This window comes from Cryptomeria japonica, chromosome 7, assembly GCF_030272615.1.
Source record: "Cryptomeria japonica chromosome 7, Sugi_1.0, whole genome shotgun sequence".
Classification (NCBI taxonomy): Eukaryota; Viridiplantae; Streptophyta; class Pinopsida; order Cupressales; family Cupressaceae; genus Cryptomeria; species Cryptomeria japonica.
Window position 1 is genome coordinate 590,355,303 of NC_081411.1, and position 23,029 is coordinate 590,378,331.

The 23,029-nt window shown below is 36.3% G+C and overlaps 1 protein-coding gene across 1 annotated transcript in view; it reads right to left on the reverse strand.

Annotated features, from left to right (window-relative positions):
* The window catches only part of LOC131048739 (uncharacterized), a 109,364-nt gene extending 88,217 nt beyond the window's left edge, over positions 1 to 21,147 (reverse strand). The window contains exon 1 of the mRNA XM_057982805.2: positions 20,662 to 21,147. Coding sequence (XP_057838788.2) covers positions 20,662 to 20,931 — 270 coding nt within the window. The 5' untranslated portion in view covers positions 20,932 to 21,147. The remainder of the gene's footprint in view (positions 1 to 20,661) is intronic.
* Between the last annotated feature and the right edge of the window lie 1,882 nt (positions 21,148 to 23,029).

Below are 23,029 nucleotides of genomic sequence, written 5' to 3' on the forward strand. Positions count from 1 at the left end.
CTTCTTTGTAATAAGAAGATTCCACAAATGGTGTTGACTATGGGAGAGTATAAATTGAAAGATGATTTCTATATTATCTATATGGGAGATGCAAAATTGGTTTAAGGAGTGCAATGGTTGCATTCGATTGATAAGTATGAACAAACTTACTGCACTATGGAATTAACATTCCAACGTCTTTCTAACAATGGACCTAATTAGGAGTGCAATGGTTGCATTCGATTGATAAGTACGAACAAACTTACTGCACTATGGAATTAACATTCCAACCTCTTTCTAACGATGGACCTATGACAGTTTTAGAGAAGAGGATGGAGGAAACTTTTCACAAAGAGCAAGCGGCATGGGAAATTGAAAGATTAATTACCGACACACATCCTTCCAAAGGATGGGGGATCTTACAATGTGGAAATTCACTCTATTTTGGACAAGCATAACAAGGTTTGCAAAGACATATATACACATACATATATGTGTGTATACATATATACATATACACATATATTTATATGTATGTGTGTAGGTACATACACACATACATACATACATAGATATATATATATATATATGTATGTATGTATGTATGTATGTATATGTATGTATGTGTATGTATATATATATGTATGTATGTATGTATGTATGTATGTATGTATATGCATATATATACATATATGTGTGTCTGTGTATATGTAGGTATATTTATATATGTACATGTACATATATGTGTGTGTGTGTGTGTTGGTAAACAAATTTGTCACTATGATTTCATCTTCAAAATTGACCCTGTTCGCCCAAAGAGCAGTGACAACCGTTCCAACAGTTGGAGAGATTGTGGTGAAACCACAATCTTCCTCTGCATTTGAGAGGGGCAGCTCCCTCGTATGATGGGGGTTTTTAGGATTTTTGTGTACTTTTAACCTGAAAGTACAAAAAGGAGAGAAAACTAAACTAAAGAAAGGTAAATAACAGAAACCCTAATGGCAGACATACGAATACACACTGAGATTTCACAATAGATAATGATTACAAAGGGGGTTTAAGCACAAGATAAGGTTGATATGCAATGAGAAAAAAAGGATAACGAATCTCAACATATGAGGAAACAGGTTATCTTATCACATTCAAACCAAGATACCAGGGTATGATTGTCTTTCATCATTTACATATATCATTGAACTAAAAACCAATGGGTCACACAGATACACAAGGGATTATCAATTTAACATACTAGAAATTGATAACAATAATTGAGAAACGCATTCAAGATGTATGAATTAAATGCATTCTTTATTACTCTTTTGAAAATATACAAGTTCAAAAGCTTTGAGTACAAAATGTGAAAAAACATAAGTTCTCCAAAATCTCCACTCTGTAAGAGTCCCCTTTACAAATGGAATAGCTATGTATTTATAGGTTTTAGAGGATAACTTTGTAACCACTTAGAAAAACCACTTTATGTAACTACTTAGGATAACTTCCTAAATATTCACTTAGGATAACTACCATAAGCGAACACTTAGAGTAACTACCCTTTTGAATATAAGTTAGGATTTACCTCAATTTTACAAAGCTCAAGCCAAAAAGTTATCTTTAGTTACAATAAGTGACTTAAGTCACTTTTACAAAAAGAAACAACTTCAAACTTGTGACTTTGATGAAAACCAAGTTATTGGTTCTGTTGTATCACTTGTCCACCATGAACCCTTGATTGTTTACCCAATAATCTCTATTGAGATTATTTCCTTCAATTCCATTGAGCTAACTTGGCAAGAAAGAAAATCCATCCAATGTGCAGAAATTTAATCTCACCACTTGACACAGGCTACATGCTAGCAAAAGTTTTCAAAACTTGGCACTACACCTACCACATCTTCATTTAAAACCTCCTTTTGCTTCTTTGGCTTTAACATGGCATGTTTACGCATCCTCTTTACATCTAGCAGCACGTGTATATTAGAGGACTTGAAACTACACTCACAAGACATAAATTCCATTCACATTTCTCGTGCATTCTAGTTTAAAATGACATAAATGTAATTCTTCCTTTCCATGTCATCTTCGGCTTCCCATATTTCATTTCCTAGCCTCATTGCAAAGTTCTTGTAAAAATCCTGCCTGCCTTTATGAAAATTGATGCCATTGAAGTATTTGAAATCTTCATACACAAAAACCATTCTCCTTCGTAATTTAGATAGATCAAGACCCGTGAGAACAAGTCAAACATTATTTTTCGTGTCACATCACTTGACTCCTTTGGAACTTTGATTATGATAGATACTTTTATGATGCTCACAATTCATAACCATGATATAGAATGACATAGTATTTCTTGAAGGCCCTCTACTAAGAAATTGATCCTTTTGTGTGTGTTTCGATGTTCTCCGTGCATGTCAATTGTGCAATTGCAACTACAACACCTAACCGAAGTCTTCTATTCTTTGTGCTTTGATGATTATTTGGATGCTAATTAAAAGCTTTCATTTCGGCCCACAGAGAGGATTGTGACAGATGTCACAGAACGTGACTTTATACCTTCTATTTGCATTTTCTGCAATGTTTCTAATGTTGTTTTCAACACATCCTTCTTTTGCATTCACTGCAATCATTGTGGTCCATGTGGTATCATTTCTTTGAGGCGGACTATCAAACAATTTGCTTGTGTCTCATCTACACTTCGACATTTTTCATTCATATTGACTACGGCAATTGGAACTCTAATATCTAACAAAAACCCCTCCATCCACTATGCTTTGATGAATGTTTGTGACCTGTTCCAAAGCATCCACTTTTGCACCAAAAGGGTACAGGCAAAGGTTGTAGAAATTGGCTTTACATATACCAATTGCATTTGCTTGAAAGTCTAACTTTTTCACTGAATCCATTTTTGGCAAAACTTTCAATCATCACAATTGATGAGATTACATTCTTTTGAGGCATTTTGTCAAAAGCGTTAGTGACATCTTGTGCATATCAAGCAAATCATTGTATTCTATGGGGTGACATCTCTTTGGGGCACTCTGTCAAACAATTCAGATCCATGTCTATGATTCCACATTTCGCATGAATCTACAAGAGCATTTCCAACTATAATATCTGATTGAAATCTCCCACTATTATGCTTTGATGAACGTCTTTATGCTGTCCCAAAGCTCGCGTTTTGGCACAAGCGGGAAGGATGCTAGCAAAGGTTGTGGAATTTGGCTTTACACCCGCAACTTGAATTTGCTCGAGGGCTTCTATAAACTTGTTTGACAAATGCATTTCATGCATAACCTGCAATCTTTGCATTCCAGGAGAAGACATCTCTTTAATGCATTATTTTAGACATCTCACGTGCCATGAAGGTTATCCATTTTCTTTGAAAACTGCAATCACGATGTACCGTGAGACGACATTACTTTGAGACATCCTGTCAAACATTTCAAATGCCTTGCTCTTGCTTTGATGCATGTCCATAGCTGTTATGAAGCTCCCGTTTTTGTGCTAACAAAGACAATGGAGGCAAGGATTGTAGAGTTGGTTTTGGACCTACCGCTTTACATTTGCTTGATAGTTAATAGCTTGTTTTATCAAGTTCATGTAGTTTCAAAGCGATATAAGAATTAGTTAAAATAACTAACTCCTCCTTGAAGAAGGCGTCGGTGCTTTCATAAACTTGCACAACTTTTCCAAATCACTGATGAAATAATGACTGACTTTCTCTTAAGAATGTACCGGCTCTTTGGCAACTCGATCAAATTGCTGATAAATGAGTTAAAATAACTAACTGTGAGAGTGCATCAATGTTTTGCTATACTTTGCAAAGTTGGCGAACTTGCCCATATTACTTCATTTATTCTTCACATCTTCACTCCATCGGTAAATTTTGAAAGTGCCACAAGTTGCTGAACCCCTTTCGGTGACTTGTGCAAATTCACAAACTCACTGAAATTTGCCTTGAGAAAGCCCATTCAACTTTCCAAAATCACATTATTGATCACTTTGGATAACTGTTGAATTGGCCAAAAAGGTCGATTTATTTTCTTATTGGGTTCCAGTTCGTTTGGAGGCTCTAGTGACTTTGTGGATAATTTAATAAACTTGGACAACCTTCTTTTGATTAAGGACCACAAAAATTTTGATAAAATTTGAACCATCCATCCCTTTTGCTATGTACTTTTGGTCGAGACAAGGAAAACATCATTATGAACAAAACCTAGAGAAATGAACATCTTACGAGGGATCAAAACTTGGATTTGATTGTTTTTCAGAGCGAGGCTCTTGAAAATGTGACCTTTAAAATTTTGAAATCTATGAACTAGGGTTAACTTGAAAATCGTTTGGGACCCTTGGAGTATCATCAAAATTGATCTTACAGATAGGTCTGATGAAATGAGACAAAAATCTAACATACAACCATTTTTGTGCATTCTACAAACATTTCGCCTCAATTTTAAGAATAAGGGGCACTAACATCATATGAACACACTTTCACCAACCCAGAGATAGAGCCTTAGGTATGTTGATTTAAAAATTTAAGCCATGTTCAAAAATAGGGCAACAATATGATATACATATACCTACCTACCTACCTATATGTATGTATGTATGTATGTATGTGTATACATATGCATGTATACACATGACATATATATATATGATATGCACATATCTACATATATATGTATATATATGTGTATTTATATATGTATATATATATATACGAACGATATACATATATATTTATGGCATACATGTATGTGTGTATGTGGGTATATGTATATATGCATATATGTATATGAACATACATATATATATGATATACGTATACCCACATATATATATATATACACATGTATATGGATATGTATACATATACATATGCATACATATACATATATATACACATGTATATGTATATGTATATGTATATGTATATGCATATGCATATGCATATACATATACATATACATATGTGTATACACACACACACATATATGTATATGTATATGTATATGTATATGCATATACATATACATACATGCATACATATATATATAACACATACACACACATATATATATGTACGTGTATATGTATGTATGTATGTATGTATACTTCTTTAAAAAAATGATGTACTAGTACCCATACTCATCTCCCATCTCAGTATCCCAGGAACTATGATATAAGGATAAGGCTGATGAGGAAAGAAGACAAAAGAAGTTTGTTGTTGAAGATAAAATTGGGACATACAATAAGCTGAAAATTAAGAAGTTTTATTATTGCAAGATTATCAGAAAAATTGATTTCGGTATTGCATATCAGGTAGAATTGTTCGAAGGTTGGGGCATTTCACCAATGTTCAATGTTGCAAACTTAAAAACCTATCACAAAGGAGAATCAAATGAAGTCAAAATAGAGGTACAATGGAAAATGCAAATACTACAAAAATTAAAAGAAGAAATTGAAGAAGTTTTGGATAGTAGAATTGGTTAAAGTACAAGAAACCAACAGTATGAAGAATATTTGGCGAAATGGGAAACCAATTGAAAACTCGTCATGCATTTTTAAGGCTAAGGTTGTTGATTTTAATACTTTCAGATTAACTAAAACTCAGAAAATCGAAATTTGTTTACTGATTAGATTAATTAGATTAGAGATTTATAGTTTCAGAATTAAGCATAGTAAAGAAAGAGAAATAAATAAAGACAAGGCACAGTTACCCTGGGAAAACCTCCTAGGAGGAAAAACCCAGCCAGAAAAGATCCTCAGATCTGATTATGGATTAAAGTTATGCAATCATTACAACACTTATCCCATGTATTTGTAGGTTCAGATGTTGCTGTCACAAGAGGTATGGCAGATTGAGATGGCTGCCTTCAACATTCGCTTGCTGTCATATGAGAGATGGATGTTGCTGCTCCCTTAACCTAAATTGCAGACCTTCAAGGAATTCGTTGTGCAGACCTTCAAGGAATTTGCCGAGTATAACCTAGATTGCAGACCTTCAAGGAATTCGCTGACTCCTCATGATGGATTTCGCACCTCCTAATGGCAGATATAGATTGTTGTAAGTGCAGATGTCATGTGTATCCCTAAAGTTCGCATTTAGGCAGGCATATAGGTTTCGCATGAATGAATAAGCTGACTGAATTGAATGAATAACAATGAGTTCTTACCTTTACTTATATGAGGAGCGAAACCTTTTAGATAGGTCGGCTTTCTTTATAATTAACCTTAATTATATTTTTCCTTAAATGCCTTATGAATAGGGTCGGCCCTATTTATCAACACGTTGAGTGTTTAAGTTTGTGAGGCAAGGTTTTAAGGTTGTCGTGAGGTATAGGGCTCTGCCCTACACGTTTGAGGAAAGGGGCCAGCCCTTTTGGGTGGATTCTAATGTTGCCCAAGGCAATTGGAATCCGCCATTCCCTAATTAATATCAACACTCGCTCTTAATTAGGGAGGAGAAACATAACTATAATCTTCCATCTTGCACACAAGCAAAGAATGGAATTACATAATATAATCTTCCAGCTCGCACACAAGCATAGACTGGATCCACCTTACATTGCCCGCAGAGGGTGGAGAGGATCTTTTCTACCATCTTACATTGCCCACAGAGGATGGTCAACAATTACACTTCTCCCTAAGAAGATTACAATACCATCTTACATTGCCCGCAAAGGATGGTTAACAATTACACTTCTCCCTGAGAAGATTACAATACCATCTTACATTGCCCGCAGAGGATGGTTAATAATTACACTTCTCCCTGAGAAGATTACAATACCACCTTACATTGCCCGCAAAGGGTGGTTTGATACAACACAATGTATCACTGAGATTGAGACTCCCTCTCAATTGGGGTTTCATTTTCCACAATACCAAGTCTATCCCTGAAGTACACAAACTTCACTTTGGGTAGAGGCTTGGTAAGAATATCTGCAACCTGCTCATCAGTGCTAACATACTTCAGCTGAAAAGCACCTCTTTGCACCATATCCCAAATGAAATGATAATGGATTTCCACATGTTTTGACCTGTCATGAAACACTGGATTGATAGACATTTTGATACAACTCTGATTATCACAATGAATAACTATAGGATCCTGTTGACGTGTTTTTTATGCACATACGAACACAGAATAAAATACCTAAAGGTACCTTATCCTCTCTTGAATAAAGTCTCTGAATGCTGAAGATGTTGCGAAAAGGATCAATCGAGATGACTTCAAGGTTCTTTGCTGTAGGATCTCTACGTGTGGATAAGCTCTCTGTGGTATGATGTGATTTGCTGGAATCACAAGGGGACTTACACTTGATGACTGAACGTCTGATTTGCTTTGAATATTGCTGGAACACAGGCTTTTACTAGCTTTGATTTGAAAAAAAGGAAAAAAGATGAGGGCGAGGAAAGGATCTAATCCTAACACTAAGAATGTAGGAGCAATGAATGATCTTTGATGAAATTCTAACTAAGTCTTGTTTCGACATCCCAGGACCATCTCCACAAGGTTAGTGCGATCTTCGAAGGAAAGCTTTATGATGTTCAAATCATCACTACAGGCATAGACACCATCAGGCTGATGCATATCAATGAAGAAGCGATAATTGAAGTTAAGCTTAAGCTGAATGATTCCAGTTGACTACACAAGGCAAGTCTGCAATCAACAAACTGCTATAGTATGGACATACGAATTTCACCATCAATCAAACACATTTCTTCCACTCATCTAATAACATGAAATCAAATATGAGAAGTATAGAGACCATGCAAATTGTTGAATCGACCCATAAATTTCACCATTTCTTCAATGAAATTTTACAAGTCTTTTACAACAACACCTTGGCAACAATCTTTGCCTTCTCTCTCTACTCTACTCTAATTGCTATTCTACCAACTTGACTAGTCACCTTCTAACTACTCTCTATCTATCTTCTATTCTATATTCACTAACTTCTTTCTAACTCTTTCTAACTGCCTTTACAAATGAAGAGTCGGGGCTTATATAGTGCCCTTAATACAATTCGATGGCTAAGATCAATTTGAGATCAATGGCCAAGATTCAATAATGAAAACCCTAATTAGGGTTTGTTACAACCATTACATAACATTTAATGCATGACCAATGAAATAATTGTATTAATTGGACACATGTCTTCTCTGGAAAATTCAACCAATGGATAGCTGGGGTAGGTACATCGAAGTTTGTGCCACCTCCCATGAGTTAGGTACATTGAATCTGGACGTACTGAGGTGGACCAACTGGAGAAGTGATGACTGGGATGCCACCTCGTCTGACACTTGGAACTTGGTAGATATTCAATTCGATGATGTTGAGAAGCTAGCTTTAATTAACTCTTCTGAAACTATCTGCTTCTTCAACGAATCCTTGTTCTGACTTCTTTTGTCTTTGATGTGCAGGATGATGATGTACCTCGCTTTGAAATGCTGGATTGGAAGAAGTCATTCCTGATGATGCTTGACCGAAGAAGGCCGTCTTGTCGATGCTAGACTGGAGGAGGTCGCCCTTATTCTTGCTTGATCTTCCTTGATGATACTGAGCTGGAGGAGGTCATCCTTGTCCTGGACTGGATCTTCTTTGATGAGAGTCTGCCGACTTGTAGATACTCCAGCCTCAGGAGTCGCCATTTTGATACCTACACAACATTTCAAAATTAGTAATATATCTTGAAGCGTAGAAATATAGAGTAAAAAGGAAGATTTAAGATTTTAATTAGGAAACTTCATGATAAATCTTGAGTTATCATTTCCTAATTAACCATGCAATATTTTGACTTTTCTAAAAAAAAGTTCAAAATTCAAATCTTGAACAAGAGTGTCAAGATGATTTTGCCATACCTCCTCTTGAGTATTAAACTCTAAGAAATGATGCAAAAAAAATGGATTTTGCTAGGCAAAATTTAAATCAAAATTCTCCCTTGGATGAATTGCGCCTCCTCTAACTTCAAAAGAATAGACTCCACCCTCTTTGATCTTCAACACTTAGTAGAAATTCGCTCCACTCTAGCTAGATTTCGCTCCTCCAATTCGCACTTCAACCTCTGGATTTCGCTCCTCAAATAGCTCTCCAAATTCGATCTTAAGGCAATGATTGAATGATTTGAATTGTAGAAAAACACCTCCAATATATAGAGCGCTCACCTTGATTCTTATTGAGGCCGACCTAGCAATTAAAAAAAATAAAAAACCACCAAGAAGAAGGCCGACTTGATAAATAAAGACAAAATAATGCCTTGTGCGCTCAACCTTTAATCTTTTAATTATTTAAATTAATTTTAATACCTCTAAGATGTTTATTTTGATTATTTCAAGGTACAAAATTAATTTATTAAATTGAAATGCCTTTAATTTAATGTGAATTTGATTTAATCTTCCAAAGGCTTCGAAGTGAGCAAATTTGGTGAATTTTAAAAATATCAACGCTCAAACAATGTAAAAATGAAGGATATCACCAATTTCGCCCTGGACCCCTAGTGAGGGTCAGGAGCGATTTTGCAAATTCAAGCTTATCCATCTTTTGTTAGCCCTCCAAATTATCTTCAACGGGCAAAACACACCCTTCCTCATTCATTTCAATCATAAAATCGCTTTGTCCTTGCAAGAAAATTGTGCCTTTGAAATTTTCACTCTGGGCCTTCAGTGAAGGCCAGGAGCGATTTTTGTTATTTAGATCAAAAATGCTTCACCTTTTCTTTTGAAAACTCTTTGCTAGGGAAGACTTCACCTTATTTTATGTTATGAATAGGTTTTCATGTCCAACAAAGGATAAAATAGTGTGTCCACAAGAAATTCGCCCTGGGCCATCAGAGAGGGTCAGGAGCGATTTTGTCCTTCTTAGGCAAAAATCCTTCATCTCTTGATCTTCAAACGAGTTTGGGGGCTTCATCATGCTCATTCCACCGCTCATCTTGCCTTAAACACCTCATCTTGACCACAACAATGCTAAAAATGACCTTCATGGAGAATTTTGCCCTGGACCCTCAGAGAGGGTCAGGAGCGATTTTTCAATCTCAAGCTTATCTACCTCTTGTTGGCCCTCCAAATTTTCTTCAATGGGTAAAACATACCTCTACGCATCCATTCCAACCATAAAAATTGCTTTGACTTTGCAAGAAAAATGTACTTTTGAGAATTTCACTTTGGGCCTTCAGAGAGGGTCAAGAGCGATTTTTCTCTTTGTTGCCCAAAATTCACCATTTTTCAAACTTTCAAACTTTCAAATGCATCCAGTAACGTCCAATCTTCTCTCCAGGAAACCCTGCACAAAACAAGTTAGCCAAAATTTAGCGAGAAATAAACTTGAACAACATTTTCGCCCTAGACCCTCAGCAAGGGTCAGGAGCGAAATTTACAATCTAGGCTAAATTGCTCAATCTTTAAGTTTCAAACCACTTCACAGGGCAAGGTAAGATCATTTTCAAGGCCAAGAACAAGGTTTCAAATTCAAGCGAGTTGGCATATGATGTCTACAATGAATTTCGCTTTGGACCCTCAGCAAGGGTCGGGAGCGAAATTTCTAATCTTGGAAAAAATTCATCATTTCAAAGTTTACAAATATTTCCAATTTTCCTTTCAAAATGCCTTGCAAGTCAACAATTGGTCAAATAAGGCAAGAAATGAGTCCTAGATTGATTTTCGCCCTGGACCCTCAAGAAGGGTCAGGAGCGAGATTCGCTTTGGACCTCCTGAGAGGGTCAGGAGCGGAATTCGCTCTGGATCCTCAGCAAGGGTCAGGAGCGAAATTTGACTTTTTGAACTCTCCGACAGGATAATTTTATGGAATATAACAACTTTAAGTTATATTCCATATATACTTTCAGGATGTTTGAGAGTGGTTTCAGACCTCCAGGAGCTATATTGCAAAATCTAATTTTTGGAGGTTTTTCAGTTTCCAGACTTAGTCAAATCTCAGGATCAGGACTTTCAGACTTAGCCAACTTTCAGGATCAGGACTTTCAGACTTAGCCAAATTTCAGGATCAGGACTTTACTCAAGCCGGACTTGCTATCCATGTGATCCCCTTGGCGACACTCAAAATGCAAAGGCTAACGAACAAAACCCTAAAAGACCTAGAAAACAAACCCTAAAAAGCAAAAAAGCAGGGGTCCCCATTTGCAATGGGGCGATGTGTGAAAACGTCACAACAGATCCCAACGCTGACCAAACAACCCAGTAAGAAGCTTACAAAGCCACACTGCTTCTCTAGAAGCTACACTTGTTGCAATATACTCAGCTTCAGCAGTACTCAATGCCACTGAGGATTGTTTTCTGCAAGCCCAAGAGATCACTGCGGATCCCAAGCTAAAACAAATACCAGAGGTGCTTTTCCTGTCTTTGACGCTTCTAGCCCAGTCTGCATCTGAATAACCTTCCAAGGTTATTGAAGTGTTAAGTGGATACTTCAGCCCAAAACCAACTGTGCCTTGCAAGTACCTTAGGATGTGCTTGGCTGCAACAAGATGAACATGTTTGGGCATGCTCATAAACTGGCTGAGAGCATTCACAGCAAAACATAGGTCTGGTCTAGTGTTAACTAGATACATCAGTGATCCAATCAACTGTCGATACTCTGATGGATCTGCAAAATCAGAGTTAGCTGCAGAAACACTTAACTTCTTTAAGTTAGATTCCATAGGAGTAGACATAGGTTTACAATCCATCATTCTAAATCTTTTCAAAATGTCAATAGTATATTTTCCTTGACTTAGAAGGATTTCATTAGATCTTTGCCATACTTCTAGACCTAGAAAATAATGCATTAGACCTAAGTCTTTAATTTCAAATTCTGAAGCTAGTTCTTTCTTGCATCTAATAATAAGTTCATCTTTACCAGTAAGAAATAAGTCATCCACATATAGAACTAGAATTAACATTTCATCATTGGCTAACTTAAAGTATATGTTAGAGTCAGCATCATTTTTACAAAAACCTAGACTTAGCAAGTATTTATCAATTCTTTCATACCAAGCACGAGGAGCTTGTTTAAGGCCATACAGAGCTTTCTTCAACCTGCACACATGAGTTAATCTATCCTGAATCTCATAACCCTCAGGTTGTTCAATATAGACCTCTTCCTCAATGACACCATTAAGGAAGGCAGTCTTAACATCCATCTGATGTAGTTTCCAGCCTCTAGCAGCAGCAATGGCTATTATCATTCTAATAGAAGTATATCTAGCAACAAGAGCAAAAGTTTCTTCATAGTCTATGCCTTCCTTTTGAGAAAAACCACGAGCTACAAATCTAGCCTTATATTTTTCAATACTACCATTAGCATTATGTTTAATTTTAAATAACCATTTAGAGGAAACAACAGATTTACCTTTGGGTCTAGGCACAATATCTCAAACATCATTCTTGATGATTGACTAATACTCTTCATCCATAGCAAGCTTCGAGGCATGATGATTCAAGGCTTCTTCAACATTGCAAGGTTCAGTTTCAATGAGATTGCACATCAATGCAACGTAGTTGGAGAATACTTGAGGTCTCTTAGTTTCACGGAAGGTGCCACTGGGAGCAGCAAATCTTTCGGCTTCTTGAATGGTGTTTCTTACCCAAAGAGGCTTCTTTTTGGTAACGACAATGTCACTAGGAATGTTAGAGGGATTCATGGGCTCTGGTGGATCATTATGTTCTTCTTGAGGTGGAGGTTCAACCAGCTCCCTCTGAATCTCAGGGTTAGTATCAACATTCATATCTTGATTGTCATTAGCTTCATCAATAACACAAGAACCTTTTGATTTCTTAAAAGCAATGTCTTCTTCAAATGTAACATCCCTACTTACCTCAACAGACCTTTGACCCGGGATGAATATCTTGAATGCCTTGGAGGATTCACTATAGCCGACTAGCATGCCTTTCTTTTCGGAGGGTTCCAACTTGGATCGCTTTTCCTTGGGCACATGAACATAAATGGGACTTCCAAAGATTCTGACGTGATTGATGTCTAGTTTGGATCCTGTGAAGGCTTCTTCAAGGGTCATGTTCTTTAGAACACGGTGTGGACATCTATTCTGGATATACACTGTTGTTCTAGAAGTCTCAGCCCATAGGAAGGTCTGCAAATCTTGATCGTGAATCATAGCCTTTGCAGCCTCAACAATAGTCCTATTCTTTCTTTCAGCAACTCCATTTTGTTGAGGATTGTATGGAACACAAAACTCCCTCTTAATTACTGACTCAACACAAAAATCATAAAAGCTACCAGAGGTGTACTCACCTCCATTGTCAGATCTTAGACATTTGATTCTTTTACCAGAGGAGTTTTCAGTTAATGCCTTAAACTCTTTAAATTTACTTAAGACTTCATCAGATTCTTTAGATTTCAAGAAGTAGATCCAAGTTTTCCTAGAGAAATCATCTATGAAGATTACGTAATAAAGAAATCCACTAGGAGATGCTATAGACGTAGGACCACATAAATCAAAGTGAACAAGTTCTAGTTTGTCTTTAGCTCTATTTTCACTTTTATGAAAGGAATTTTAACATTTTTACCTATAGCACAACCTTTGCAAGTATTATCATGAATTTGACTGAGTTTGGGCATACCTTTGACTAACTTTTCAAGAGAGGGAAGAGCTTGATAATGCAAGTGTCCAAGTCTTCTATGCCATAGCTCACAGGATTCAGGAGCCTCATTAATGAGGGCTTGAATAGGGTTAGTGGAGAGCTTATAAAGACTATCATATCTATGACCGATTATACGAGCAGATTTAAAACTAGATTTCTTAGGCCAAGCAAGAACTTTCCCCTCTGAAAATGCAATTTGATAACCTTTATCTTCTAAAGCCAAAAAGGAAATTAGGTTTCTTTTAATTCCAAGAACAAACAAGATATCACTAAGGTGCAGAGAAATACCAGAGTCTAAATTTAAAGAAGTAGAGCCAGAACCTCTTACCGAATAACGAGCGTCATCACCAATTACCACGTGAAGGCTGGTATCCTTTTCTACTAAGTCTGAAAGATGATCACAGTACCCTGTGATGTGTCTGGAAGCACCACTGTCAATCAGCCATGTATTACTGTCTGTAGGAATACTGCTAGACAGAGCAGAGATGAATAAGAAATCATTTTGTTCTGAGACTTCATTTAGGTTGGCTTCTCTTTGGGTAGGGTTATTCTGACATTCTTTAGCATAGTGACCAAATTTGTCACATCTAAAGCATCGGACACGCGAGGTATCTTTTGGTTTCTTCCAAGGGTGCTGGGAACTAAATGGTCTGAATTCCTTATTTCTTTTTGGATAAGGCTTCTTCCAATTTCCCCCTTTCTTGCATTTGGCTGCAAGCATGTGTTGATTATCTACATGGGGACTTTTGGTTTGCCCTCTCGTGATGAGGCGAGACTCTTCTTGGATGCAATCATTCTTAAGGCGATCAAGGGTAGGTAACTCAGTTCTGCCACTTATGGTTTGGATAAATGACTCCCATGAGTGAGGTAGACCATTTAGGGCAATCATGACAAGGTCTTTGTCTTCCATGTTATGACCAATTAAACCTAGCTGATTCTTTAGTTCTGAAATTCTCATAAAGTAGGAAATGACAGAATCTTTTTTTGCCATTTTGATAATAAGTAGTTGTTGTCTTAAAGTAATTGCCTTACTGAGATTGTTAACTTCATATGTACCTTGTAGATGGCTGAACATTTCCCTTGCAGTAGTAAATGAGGCAATAGAGGTGACTAGGTGGTCTTTGACTGAATCAATGAAAATCTTCCTAGCCTTGACAACATCCTTTTTGAATTGTTTTAGCTCAGCTGCATCCGTAGGTTCAGTTAGCTCTTTCGCTTCTATGAATTGGAGAAGATCTTCTTCCTCTAGAGCCAACTTGATTTGAACCTTCCATGCAATAAAATTGAGATTCCCATCAAGCCTATCTTCAACTTTCAGCCCCATTGACCTAACCTGCAAATGCGACAACAATCTGGAAATAAAGGAGTACTAAATTCTAAAATCTGAAAGTTGATCTAGCCTATGGCTCTGATACCATGTTGATTTTAACACTTTCAGATTAACTAAAACTCAAAAAATCAGAATTTGTTTACTGATTAGATTAATTAGATTAGAGATTTATAGTTTCAGATTTAAGCATAGTAAAGAAAGAGAAAGAAATAAAGACAAGGCACAGTTACCCTGGGAAAACCTCCTAGGAGGAAAAACCCAGCCAGAAAAGATCCTCAGATCTGATTATGGATTATAGTTATGCAATCATTACAACACTTATCTCATGTATTTGTAGGTTCAGATGTTGCTGTCACAAGAGGTATGGCAGATTGAGATGGCTGCCTTCAACATTCTCTTGCTGTCATATGAGAGATGGATGCTACTGCTCCCTTAACCTAGATTGGAGACCTTCAAGGAATTCGCTGTGCAGACCTTCAAGGAATTCGCTGAGTATAACCTAGATTGCAGACCTTCAAGGAATTAGCTGACTCCTCGTGATGGATTTCGCACCTCCTAATGGCAGATGTAGATTGTTGTAAGTGCAGATGTCATGTGTCGCCCTGAAGTTCGCATTTAGGCAGGCATATAGGTTTCGCATGAATGAATAAGCTGACTGAATTGAATGAATAACAATGAGTTCTTACCTTTACTTATATGAGGAGCGAAACCTTTTAGATAGGTCGGCTTTCTTAATAATTAACCTTAATTATATTTTTCCTTAAAAGCCTTATGAATAGGGTCAGCCCTATTTATCAACACGTTGAGTGTTTAAATTTGTGAGGCGAGGTTTTAAGGTTGCCGTGAGGTATAGGGCTCTGCCCTACACGTTTGAGGAAAGGGGCCAGCCCTTTTGGGCGGATTCCAATATTGCCCAAGGCAATTGGAATCCGCCATTCCCTAATTAATATCAACAAAGGTAGATTGTTTTGGTTTTCCTTTGGCGCTAGAAAATGAAGAACTCAATTTTCAAATTAACCTAGGTGTCTAATGTAGGAGCATCCAAGGTGTAAGAGCAATCTTGCATCACCCAAAACAAAAATCTTTCACATTTGTTTTTTCATTTGTGGGTCTACAATAATGTTCTAGTCATCATTTGATCACAAGTTGTGGTTTACGCAACAAAGGCATATCAAAACTCCCAATCCACTCATAGGAATAATAAAGCTCATTCAATTCACTAATTTCAGTTTAAGGCAACCTTGCAAGCTTTGTGGAAATTGTTGGTTACATTCTCAAGCTCATTGGTCCTACGGAGGTTCATGGTATATTCATCGATACATTCACTCCAAATGGTTGCTAGCGACACATCAACCGACTACAAGTTGCACCTCACATTGGGCTTTGCACCACCTTGCAACTAACACAAATCATTCCTAAGAATCACTATATAAGCATCACTCATGATTATTGGAAAGCAAGTTAATTTAAATAGGAGATTATTGAAATTAATTTCAAGAGCTTAAGCTTGCAATTTGATAGGATATAAAAGGCAACGTATTGTAATATCAATTGATAATTTGGTAACTTGCACATAGTTGTGCCAATATATCTATGATGGCTAAAGCCTCATGTTGTATGTCATTGTAATAATGTTCATAATCGTGAATCAATAAAGCATATGGTTGTTATCTGCGTACAATTGACTTCCGCTATGCAATTGTTCATTAGGTTGAAAGGTTGGATAATCCTTTACTGGACGCTCCAACCAGACCTGATATAATTCAACTTGCCTATTATCCAAAACCTGCCAACATCAAATTTCACCTTGTAATTTTCTTTCATTGTCTAATTGACCAAAAGAAAGCTCCCCTTTTGTTATCGTACAAACAAAACATAAGTTATCTTCATATCATCATCATCATCATCCAGCTTTTTTAAGGTAATGACCTTTTCTCTTTACTTCAGATGAACTGTCATTACTCAATACCATGTTATTTGATGAAGCATCCCCATCCCTTACCTTCTCAAACCAGTCTTATTAGAGTCCATATGTCTCAAAACAATTGTAAATCCAAATGGCATGCTCTACCTGAACCATGTGCTATCATTGGATAAATCATAAAACTGAAACATTTGAACTCTTATTTGATTGAAGGGCCTTTCATAATTGTATTAATATGACATGAAATAAAACAGGGCTAATCACAAAAATGGATGGAATCAATTGAGCCCCAAGTACTGTCACGTCAGGCACATGCCCTGAGCAATGAAGCCTTAAGGCAAGGTATTGATTGCACAATCAAAAAACAATTCTAGTCTGAAAATAACCAACATTAGGAAACCTGTAAAAGCGTGAAACAACACAAAGAAAAGTCATGCAACTGACCCCATTAGAACAGCTGCAAATGGAAGCAGAAGCTCATCTGGCTTATCACCACACCCACTCAAAACAATATCACATAATAAACCCCATCCAGTTCGTTCTTCTTTTTCCTTTCCCCTCCGCTGCTGTTGTTGTAACCTAAGTCACAGAATATGGCGAATTTCAAGGATGGAGTTCGAATTTTTTCAAATTTCAAATTTTTATAAAAATTGCATTCAAATTCGGCCTTAAATTTGTACGGCCAGAACATCACTTTTTTTTATTAAAGCAAAAATTTAAAGAGCGTTTTTTTAAGGATTTTTTAAAAGCGTTTGGGGATTCTGTTGATTTTCGGCAGAATTGCTTTATAAAACGCTGCTCTCCGCCTCTGTAAACACACAACGTAGATTTTCGGCGGATTATCTTTAGGGTTTTTGAAGTTGGAGTGCATGAAGAGGCTGCACAGTGCGTGAAGAGGCTGAGTTAAACTGCTGCAAGGGCTTCTTTCTATTCTCCCGTGGCAGCTGGGTCACTGTCGCTTCTGGGTTTAGGCTGAGTATTACATATATTTAGAAAATTACAAAATTTTATTTAAAAATAATTTTGATATAAGGCAAATTTTAAACTATTACATATATTTACAATAGTATTACATATATTTAAAAATAAACAAAATTATACAAGGCGAATTTATCCAAAAAAAAATTTCGAATTTTTTCCTTGTCGAATTCGAATTTGAACCTTGTGACTTTGGTTGTAACTGTAATTGCGCCAATAAAATGGCAAGTGCCAGCCAAGGACACCTATCATCCCACAGCAGGTGCAATCTATAAGTTTGATGCATGTTCCCCCATGATTCAATCCAACATATCCTCCTAACAATTACAGTGCTCAATATGTGATTAACAGGAGCCCAAAGTCTCCAAAACAATACCCACACAAAGTTGCAAAGGCATGAAACAATACAATTTGGTGACATCTAAGCCAAGTACCAATGTAATTATCCATCCATAAAAAAAGTATATATGTAGCTAGCCAGCCTTTAAAAGACTGGCGAAAAATATTGATACACAATGGTTAATATGATAGAATTTTTATAGAGACTTAAAATACCATATATATTATATATCAGTTTGCCAATGGCATTGCTTAGTTCTCCTGAAACCCACAAAATTCAAGAGCTAAAGACATACCATATAAATTGGACAACACCTCACCTACCATATATATTATTTTCATAAACATCTACAACAAAATCATATCATCCACAAAATCTCACTCAGACTACAACAGTTGGCTCTGCATTCTTCAATATAATAGCTCACATAGTAAGATAGGCAATGATACCATGATAGAAGATGGTATATGTCACAAATAAAAACAAATTAGAAAATTTAACCAACATCCATAACCGTACTCATTCCAAACTGGTAGCATGATATGAATATTGTAGCCTCCATCAACTTCTTCAACCAAATTACATTGATATTTGTAGCAATGATACCATAACAGAAGATGATATATGCCACACATAAACACAAAATAGAGAGTTTAAACAACATATATAACTATTCTCATTCAATCTGGCAACATGATATACACACTGTAACCTCCATCAACTTCTTCAACCAAACTACACTGATATTTATAACAATTTTTTGTTATTGCTTGTATTTACATGGCATCTTATTTCAACTTCTACTGACCTTCGCATTCTCTCATGTATGTAAACCTTACACTAAACTTGTAACATAATGACACTTCAGCTTGGACTTGCTTCCTTCAAATGAGATTTAACAACATAAGGCCCCAGCATGAAACTTCTAACAAAATGATCAAACACATAAATCTTAAGTTCTTAACCATTAATAAGTTCACTCTGGACAGTTTGACGAACAGATAAACAAATAATGAAGTAGAACATGAAATCAAAAACACGGGAGGCTTGCTAAATAATATCCTTCTAATTAAAGCATGAAAAACTGAAAGTATTCTTCACAAAATTGTGTCCACTCATTTAATAATTGGTAAAGCAAGTCATAAATTCTTGACAGCAAAGTGATGGTAAAACTTTTCAGATGTGAACTTACTTGGCTAGTTGGCTTAGCTGCCTAACATCTTATAAACATGTATTTACAAATCCACTTCTGAGGTTCCGAAGGATGCATTCAACGAAGTAGAATGTCTCAACACTTAGAATGCAATATAGGATACCTTGAGGTCTCGCACTATACCAAGTTCTTACCTAAAACTAAAAGAACTACTACTCCTTATCATAAAAGAGGTAGTAACTGCAACCAAATCTCATTAAGAGCTCAAAAAAAACTAGATGAATAAATTGCTTTAAAGATAAAACTTATGCGGTTTCGGGTAGATTATTCTTCCACCCAAACTGCGAACAAACCCACTACCAAGGCCCCTAAGAAACAGTACCGTGGTCTTAAAAGGGATCTTTGTTTTACATGGAACCACTCGCTATTCATTGTTTGGATAAAAATTACTTCCTGAGGATAATTCAATGTTTAAAATTTAACTTTTTCAATGCAAAGGTGATTCCTAAGGAATTAATGTAAATTAACTATAACTATCAGAAATATTTCTCACCAGTTATAGATGTTGCTATGGATAACATAATGTTGGGTGCAATTCTTATAGCTTTCGTATATATCTCTGTCCTTTTTGTGAAAGTTCATAGCGCAGACATCAAGAAAGCAAACACGCAACAAACTAGGTTATCTCGATGAACATTAATTCAATTATCAATTTGAAGTACATAGCACAGGCGCCCTATTGAGGAATTCAGAACTTAAGGTCCAGACATCGGTATGAAAATCCTGAATCAAAGTCTGCATTCTTGTTGCCTGAGTACTTTGCCTAGTTCCAAAATTAGCTGACTTTGTTTTTATATCATGTGTTGAACAAAACCTATAGAGATTTTTAAGTTGTAGAAAAGTCTCAGATCAAAATAAGGCACCCAGGAAAGAACATTCTAGACCGGTCCTATCTGTAAGTATTAAAATATTCTCTCCTCTGATGGAATTTCTAGGCCTTGTTTGCCTCCCTCAAAATCAAAGCCCAATTTGTAGTTAAAAGACATTGATCGGAGGCACAGATTTGCGAAAAAGAATATGGAAACTTCTGAAAATCTGGCATTGAAAATAAAAATGCCACTTGCAGCAAACGGTGGACACCTCGGAGTATGCTTCTGTATGTATTAAGAGATAGGAGAAAATGGGCCGATGGTATTCGAAATAGCAAACATTCGAAACCCCAAAAACATAAAGCAAAAATAAAAATGTAATATTCAAGTTCTAGAGCTTTAGCATCTAAGCTTATAGCTTATATAGGTAAAAGACCATTACTTTGACAAAAGCTGAATCAAAAACAACAAATGTGAAAAAAAGACCTGTTTCTGCTGCTCCTCTGTCATGGCATCCTCATAATTCTCAGATACGGAAGGGATTCCATCTTCATTTTCACCTTCACTGGCAGTCTCCCACCCTTCGCCCTCCCTGCTGTCCATATGGCCGGTGGTTTCTGCATCATTAATCGTGTTGGGCTCTGTTTGCAAATGTACGTTATGCTTTCCATTATTCGAACACTCTTCAGTGGTGGTTGGTTTGGTGGCGTTTACATTTTCGTTGGCATCGTCGCAGGTGGGCTCTATTGTAACCATTTTTAACGGCAAAATTAATCGCGAACTGGATAGAAATTAGACGTATCTGTGAATCGAGGTTTTCGATCTTGAATTTACAGGCCGATAGCGAATTTATATGCTAGCGTGTGGAGATGAACGATCCAAACAAGAAAGCCGCTTTTGAACAACAGAGAAGCTTCGAGCGTAAAAACGTGCAATGGGCATTCAGCATGCCATTTTACTTTTAGTTTTATGTCGTGCAATATTATATTGACAAGTAACTTACTCTTTTCTTATGTTTTAGTTCATAGTTTAATTTTTATTTGATTTTATTTAATTTCTCATCATGGCTTTCATGGTCATGAGTTTAAAAAAATTAATTTATGGTGTTTTTAAAATGCAAAAGAGCAACAAAATAAGAAATAAAAAATAATTTATTTTTTTTGTTTAATATTTAGTTTGATGAGGAAGTAAAATTGCAAGGAGAATTTTGAAAGAATCAAACAATGAAAAATAAACATTAAAATTTACAAATAGATTTTAATAAAGAAAAAAGTTGATTTCATGATCATAAGGTGGGAAGAGCTAATCTTCCTTGCTAAATATAACCTCAACTCATTTTGGAAGGAGCTTCAACCAATAAAGAAGCAAACTAAAAATAATGTTACAGTTACTTGATGGTTTGATTATGCAAGACAACTTTATGAGCAAGACTTTGAGGTTGACCCCCCGCCCTTGGTCAATGTCACTACAAATCTTTTTATTATGCAAGAGATCAAGATGGGCACTAAAAAATTGGGTGTTGGAAAAGCTAAAGACTTGGTTGAGCGTCAAACAAAGTATCTAAAGTGGGGTATCAAAATGCCCCACACATTATTAAAATATTCAACAATGTCATTTAACAAGGGTTTCCTAAAGATTGGACAACTAGCCTAGTGATTTCAAGAGTAGTGATATCAATAATCCCATCAATTATAGGACGATAATGATAAATCCTCTATTGTAAAATTATTTGGTAGCATGATAGAAAATAGAATTAGCAAGTGGGCTAAAGAAAAAGATAAACATGCAAAAGGGTAAATTAGTTTCAAGCCTAAGCATTCCACTATTGATCGTGTATTACTTTGAGACACATTGTTGAAAATTTTTGGGAGTAAAATGGAGAAGCCTTGTGTTGCTTTGTAGATTTCAAAAAGGCTTTCTACACAGTCTCTAGGGATAAGCTTGTTAGCATTACGTTATATGTTGTCATTGATGTCAAATCCTATGGTTCGGATTAGGTCTGGATGTGGTATGTTGAGCAACAACGTATGTATGAGATGGTGTTGAGCATTTGGAGGTTTCCTGGATTTCCCGGATGTCTTGGATTTTCGGATGATGTGATGCTAATGTTATTCAATGTTATTCTTGGGTCCGGTTTGATCTGAAAGACAAGGTTTTTGATTCAGAAGTTAACATCTTGGTCCGGAAGTCGAGATTGTGTTATGGTGATTCTTTAGCGTGTGGATAATGTTTTAGGTCTGGCTTTGGCAAGGTGCGTAGCGTGTTGATGTATTCGATGAAGAATGTTATGATGAGGCCTACTTCTCATTCTTTCCCACCACCAGAATGTTTAGTGAAGACTTATTTATATTTTAGATCTTTGTCTTGGCCGACATTGAGGGTCATGTTTTTATAGAGTCAACATATATAAGAGGTTGATATACATAAGTTAGTGTGTGGCTTTGTGTGTTGAAGACAAGCAAAATTGAAAGAATCCAGTTGTTGTGTTGAGTTGTGTTGCAGATTGATACCGGAAGCAGTTTCGATAGTGCAAATTGTGTTTCAGAGGTGGTTTCTCTTGTATCTTTATCTCTTCGACAATGAGCCTCTTTTTAGGCAGTGAGCCCTCAAGAAGTCATCCTTTCTGGGTAGTGAACCCTCTAGCAATGAGCCTTTCTAGGTAGTGAGCCATCTTTTGTTGTTTATATATTGAGAATTAGCATTCTTTGTGGTTTTTCCCTTCATGGTTTTTCCACGTAAATTCTGGTGTTTCTTGTGTTTGATTTGTTATGTGCATATATGCTTTCATGTTTATCTGTTTTATTAATTCTGCTAGTTGTTCCAAATCTGTGAATAAAGTTTAAAAGGGAATTTT